Source organism: Euphorbia lathyris, chromosome 10 (assembly GCF_963576675.1).
Source record: "Euphorbia lathyris chromosome 10, ddEupLath1.1, whole genome shotgun sequence".
Classification (NCBI taxonomy): domain Eukaryota; kingdom Viridiplantae; phylum Streptophyta; class Magnoliopsida; order Malpighiales; family Euphorbiaceae; genus Euphorbia; species Euphorbia lathyris.
In genome coordinates, this window is record NC_088919.1 from 40591851 (window position 1) to 40598376 (window position 6526).

At 37.0% G+C, this 6526-nt stretch overlaps 1 protein-coding gene across 1 annotated transcript; it reads left to right on the forward strand.

Moving 5' to 3' along the window:
* The first annotated feature begins 4015 nt into the window (after nt 1-4015).
* On the forward strand, nt 4016-5517 carry LOC136208091 (B3 domain-containing transcription factor VRN1-like). The gene is made up of 5 exons (XM_065998926.1): nt 4016-4057; nt 4417-4825; nt 4914-5116; nt 5196-5426; nt 5476-5517. The coding sequence occupies exons 1-5, from the start codon at nt 4016-4018 to the stop codon at nt 5515-5517; spliced, it is 927 nt and encodes a 308-aa protein (XP_065854998.1).
* Nucleotides 5518-6526: the final 1009 nt, after the last annotated feature.

Consider the following 6526-nt stretch of genomic DNA (forward strand, 5'->3'; position numbering starts at 1 on the left):
ATAAATAGAGCTGAATGATCTGATGCTACTGTTATCAGATTGTGTAATTTTGAATCTGCAAATCGTTCCTTCCAAGCCGGATTAACTAAAGCCCGATCAAGTCGCTCCTCAATCCAGCGATTCGTGTTTCTCCCTACTTCCCACGTATATGGGTGGCCATGCATATTCAAACTTGATAGCTGACAATCCGCAACAGCATTGCGAAATCCTTCAAATAACCAATTCGGATGCCGATTACCTCCACGTTTGTCATCAAGTGAGAGAAGATCGTTAAAATCTCCAATACATCACCATACTTGATTCTGATTGGAATTTAAAGATCTCAATAAATCCCATGATTCTCGCCTTCTGTTTCTTTCAGGGAAACCATAAAAACCAGTCAACCTCCATGATTGCAATTGAGGTGTGGAGACTAATGTATCAATATAATTCTGTGTAGAGGATAAAATCTGCAGAGGTTGGAATTGCTTGTGCAGAGGCGGCACTCACGTCTTGTCTCACCGAGAAGAAAGTTGTCTTGGCGAGACAGGGGGTTGTCTCGGCGAGACAGCATGCGGCCAGGTCACAACTCTCCGAATTCAGCTCCCCGTTCGCACGATTGATGCCCGGATGTTCTTTGATGCCCCAAACTGCTCCAAGGAGGTCCAAAAAGTCCTGAAAAACAACTAATCATGTCATAAGGTAGAAAAAACATGAAACTGACCTAAAGCACGAAAATCATAATCGAAAACAGCTGAAAACAACTAAGAACTTAAAAGAAAATACCCCTAAACATCTATGAAATATGGAAATATCACCAACTACGTTAAATTAAGAAACAATGGATTAAAAAAAATATATATATATTATATAATTAGAATTTCCTTATTAGTATAATTTTTAATTATTTATAAAGACCTATGTAGTGCTCGTTTCACATTTCACCCTAAAAATATCATCTTCTTGTATCCGCCGCCGCTGCCATACCCTCTTTGTTCACCGTACGTACCATTCGCTTTTTTTTGTTCATTCCGGCCGGCCGACATGGTAAATGGTTATTATTATCATTTTATTTTTGTTATTTAATGAAATGGGATTTGAAAAATTAGTTGTATACAGTTTAAAACTTTGTAAGAACTAAGATAACATATAATGAAGTCAAAACAGAATGTCAAATGGAGCAGGACCAGACGCCTCAAATTCTTCTGCACCTATTACAATTTGCATGTTCTACAGGCTGATGGTTTCCTCCCTTCTCCAAGAAAACAAAGTGGTACTCTTCTCCCCATTTCACCAGCTTTTTTGTTTTTTTCTTAACTTGTTTGGTTACTGAGAAAATTGAATTCATCAGTTCCATAACTTCAGTTGTTTTTAGCTAGAAATCCCTTTTTTTACTAGTATGACCATAGATTTTCGCTGGGTGATCAGCCAAATTGCTTGTCTGTGTCTGTCTGTAAGATAAATGCAAATGTGTTTGGTTGCTGGGAAAAAAATTGGGAGAATTTTTCTGTACGGTTACAATTGCATTTCCCTCACTAGTTTAATATCTTTCTATTGATTCTTTTCCCTTTTGTGCATATGATCATGACATTCACGTTTTCTTTCGGCACCACAAGGCTTAAAATTTTGTTTGGTTGCTGTGAAAATCTAGAATTCTATACGAAATTAGAATGTGCAAAGGAAATTATTGCATCTAGCTAATTTTCAAGTGCTGATCCTCTGTTTTGAGGATCTTCGGGCTGACATTTTTTTTTCTTCTTCAATTTGTTCTTGTCTTTTAGCTAGTGAAATGTTGTTCTGTTTTCATCAATTTATTTTTTGACCAAATCTTCCTTCCCCATTCACTGTTTGATAGGATTTTTCTTTGTTACTGTTGGAAATATGCCTTAGTTAATTTATTATGAGATAATGTTTTATTTAATTATTTTGAATTCAGGAGAAGTTATTTAGTTATTGCATAGATTTAGGAGAAGTTATGGAAGTCAGTTGTAACTGATGTCTGTATTTCTGTATAAATTTCCTGAAGTTCAAAAGAAATACATGTTGGTTCCAAACTCGTAAATATTAAATACTACAAATTGGTATCAGAGCATATTATCTTGAGGGATCTGTGAGAATGGAAGCAGATGCAGTATCTTTTAATCAGGTTGCTGCACCAGTTTTTGATGGCCAGAATTATCAAGCTTGGGCTATTAAAATGAAGGTTTATCTTGAAGCATTGGATCTTTGGGAGGCTGTAGAAGAAGATTATGAAGTTGCTCCGCTTCCACAAAATCCAACAATGGCACAGATAAAGAATCATAAGGAGAGAAAGACAAGGAAGTCAAAAGCTAAAGCCTGTCTTTTTTCTTCTGTTTCCAACACCATATTTACGAGAATCATGAGTCTAGAATCAGCAAAAGATATGTGGGACTACATCAAGAAGGAGTACCAGGGAAATGAAAGAACCAAGAACATGCAGGTTCTCAATTTGATTAGAGAATTTGAGATGCTGAAGATGAGGGAGTCAGAAACAATTAAAGACTATTCTGACAAGATGCTGGGCATTGTTAACAAAGTCAGGCTACTTGGTAAGGAGTTCTCTGATGAGAGAATTGTCCAAAAAATCCTTGTTACTTTGCCAGAAAAATATGAGTCTAAGATTTCTTCTTTGGAGGAGTCTAAAGATCTGTCAAACATATCTTTGGCAGAATTAGTTAATGCTTTACAGGCTCAAGAGCAAAGGAGAATGATGAGAAAAGAAGAAATGGTAGAGGGTGCTTTCAAGGCCAAAACTGAAAGTTCAGGAGGCAGCACAGACAAAAATTACATGGAGAAGAAGAATAACAAGTTTAGCAGTGATAACAAAAATGATGTGAGCACACCTTGCCCATATTGCAAGAAGATGAATCATATGGCAAAAAGATGCTGGTGGCGGCCTGACATCAAGTGAAGGAAATGTGGTAATATGGGCCACATGGAAAAGGTTTGCAGATCACAACAAACTGAAGCCGCAAAAGTTACAGAAGAACAAGATGAAGAGCAACTCTTTGTGGCAACGTGTTTTGTAATTAACAACACCTCCAGTGATGCGTGGTTGATAGATAGTGGTTACACAAATCACATGACCAACGATCAAACTCTTTTCACAGAAATAGATAAAACTCTCATTTCTAAAGTCAAAATTGGAAATGGTGAGTTTATTTCAGTGAAAGGAAAAGGAACAGTGGGCATTGAAAGCTTAGCAGGTGTAAAACATATTACTGATGTTTTATACGTGCCTAACATTAATAAAAACTTGCTTAGTGTTGGACAACTTGTTGAAAAGGGCTTCAAAGTTATTTTTGAAGACAAGTGGTGCTTCATCAAGGATACAAGGGGCAAAGATGTGTTTAAAGTGAAGATGAAAGACAAAAGTTTTGCCTTGAATTTGATGGAGGATAAGCAAGCAATACCAGCAAGTCATGTTAGCAATCAACTTACAACACCTTACACACCACAACAGAACGGTGTAAGTGAGAGAAAGAATCAGAGTGTCATGAAGATGGATAGATGCATGCTTCATGAAAAGGAATTGCCAAAAAATCTTTGGACAGAAGCAACGAGTACTGCAGTTTTTCTACAAAACAGGCTGCCCACTAGAGAAAATGGGAAAATTATTGTGAGCCCAGATGTCAAGTTCATGGAAGATAAACAATGGAGTTGGGAGGAGTCACTTGAAATGCAATCACCAACTAATTTGCAGATTATTGATGAAAATATTGATGATGTTCCTGTTCGTGGCACAAGATCTCTATCTGATATCTATGAAAGAAGTAATGTTGCTGTTTTTAAGCCTTCAGAATTTAAAGAAGATGAGAAGGATGACAAATGGATAGAAGCCATGAAAGAGGAGCTTCGTATGATTGAGAAGAATGACACTTGGAAGCTAGTTGACATGCCTCAAAATAGAAAGAAAATTGGAGTTAAATGGGTTTTCAGAACCAAACTCAATGCTGATGGTTCTATCAACAAACACAAAGCGAGGCTAGTTGATAAAGGGTAGTCAAGTTTCTAAATGGCTATCTTCATGAAGAAATTTTTGTTGAGCAGCCAGAAGGTTTTGTAAATACTAAGGCAAGGAGGAGTTTGTTGGAAATATGCCTTAGTTAATTTATTATGAGATAATGTTTTATTTAATTATTTTGAATTCAGGAGAAGTTATTTAGTTATTGCATAGATTTAGGAGAAGTTATGGAAGTCAGTTGTAACTGATGTTTGTATTTTTGTATAAATTTCCTGAAGTTCAAAAGAAATACATGTTGGTTCCAAACTCGTAAATATTAAATACTACAGTTACATTTGAATGATTATCTCCTTGGAACAGACACAGATAGCATCAATTGTGTATAACTCTCAATTATTGATGAAAACTGTTGGTCTATCATGATATGAGCTGACTTGATTTTTGGCCTACAGAAAATCCCAACAAAGTTTGTGAAGTTATATGGGAAAGAACTCTCTTCTGCTGCTACACTTACCGGACCCAATGGCCGTAAATGGGCAGTGGAACTCGAAAATATTGACGGCAAGTTATGGTTTCATAATGGTTGGCATGAATTTGTAGACTACTACTCTATTCGTGCTGGACATCTCCTTGTTTTCGAATATGAAGGGGAGTCGAACTTTTATGTCCGTGTATTTGATTTGAGAGTTAGCGAGGTAAGCTATCCATGTCATTCATCCGGGAGTTTGCAAAAACCATGTCTTGATAACCAAGTGCAATTCAATGAGAGCGAGCTTACAACTCCTCCTTGTGAAGTTGTTTTGCCTATATTAGGAGAAGCAGGACCGGTAACCAGAAGAAGAAAACAGAGAACTGATTCTAGTAAGCTCTACAATCTCACATGGTCTTTTGTTTCTTTTTCTTCATTTGTACATGTTTCACTTAATCTGCTAGTATATTCAAGATGTAGATGAACCTAAGCAAAAAACCAGACAGAGATTCGACAAAGTATCTTGTCCGGGAATTGCTTCAGAAACTTGTACAAGGAGATGGAGAAGTTGGACAAAAGAAGAAAAAGAGGGAGCAATTCGTGTTGCTGAAATGTACAAGCCTGATAATCCCTTTTTCAAGGTCATCTTGCGACCTTCTTATGTATATAGGGGATTCCTTCTGGTGAGAACTTTAACTGGATGATTTAATGCTCTCAATTTTGCTTTATGATCTCAATAGATTCCTGGTTCTTTTCTTGCAGCACATCCCTACAATCTTTGCTCGGAAATATTTGTCGTCATTCTCAGAAATCATCACACTTGAGGTTTCTAAAGGAAAAAAGTGGCCGGTCAGGTGTGTTTCTGAGAATGGGAAAGCTAAATTGTCCAAAGGGTGGACCGAATTTGTATGGGGGAACAGATTGGAGGAAGGAGATGTCTGTGTGTTTGAGCTGATTAATATGAAGGATGCTATGAAAGTAACCATATTTCGGGTACTTGTAGTTATATCCTTTATTTTCTTTTTTTAGTGTGCCATTATAGTCCCAGCCAAAAGGTAGAGTCTTGTGTTGTGCAAATGACTGATTTCAGAGAATTTTTTTGTGCCATTCATCTTATTAAGTTGAATACAGCTCCTTTCTTTAATTATTCCTTCATTTGGTACTACAACAAGTTTATGGATTTTGATTATTTTTCAATCTAGTAAACAGCAAACCAAAAACAAACAATGCAAATATACTAAATAACAAATGTTAAATCTTGCTTAGTTTTTGTTCCCATTTAGAGTGGAAGAAAATATGCGAGAGAAGCTGGTTATCGGTCTCGAATTTAGCCATATCTTCGTCCGTCATCGTGATCCATGCCTCTATGCATTTCCCTTCTTTCGTGTCCATGAAAATAATAAAAACATTGTCGAGAATTGTCGCAGTCATCACTACCCATCCGGGGTTTCCCCAACCAAAATCAATTTCATATATGGGAAAATTGCACAAACTACTTATTCCGTACTTATCCACGCCTCCTTTTGCAACTTGTGCAAATGTTTCCTTCAAAAAATTCCACTGATCATCATCACTCTGAAGTTTCTTTACTGTGTCAACATTCACACTTTTAATGGAATCTTTTATTCTCCTTCCAATTTCATAACAATATTCATCTTCTTTAGCCATACCCGCAGGATTAGGATTATCAATCAGTGCTGCTCCCATCCATACGAAATTCCCAAATGACTGCTTTGAAATTGGCGGATCCACGAATGGCCGCAAGTTTATTGCATTAACCACCAACATCCTGTTCTTTTTACCAGATTCTTTCGCCTGAGAAATCGTCGCAGTCATCCGACTCAATAAGAAAACAGATAAAGCCTGCATGCGCGACAACTTCTCACCATCGCCGCTATATTTATCTTTAAGATATGATAAGGTAAAACCATCAAACACAAACGATTTAGTAATATAGTTTTCCTTAAGGTTCAATTGGCGGAAAGATGGAAGCTGAACCGATGGGAGGAAGTTCACTAAGCGTATCCCCTCGGGCAATCGCGGCCCAATTTTTTAAAAATATTAACCCCGATAAACCATCTCCAAGCATATGT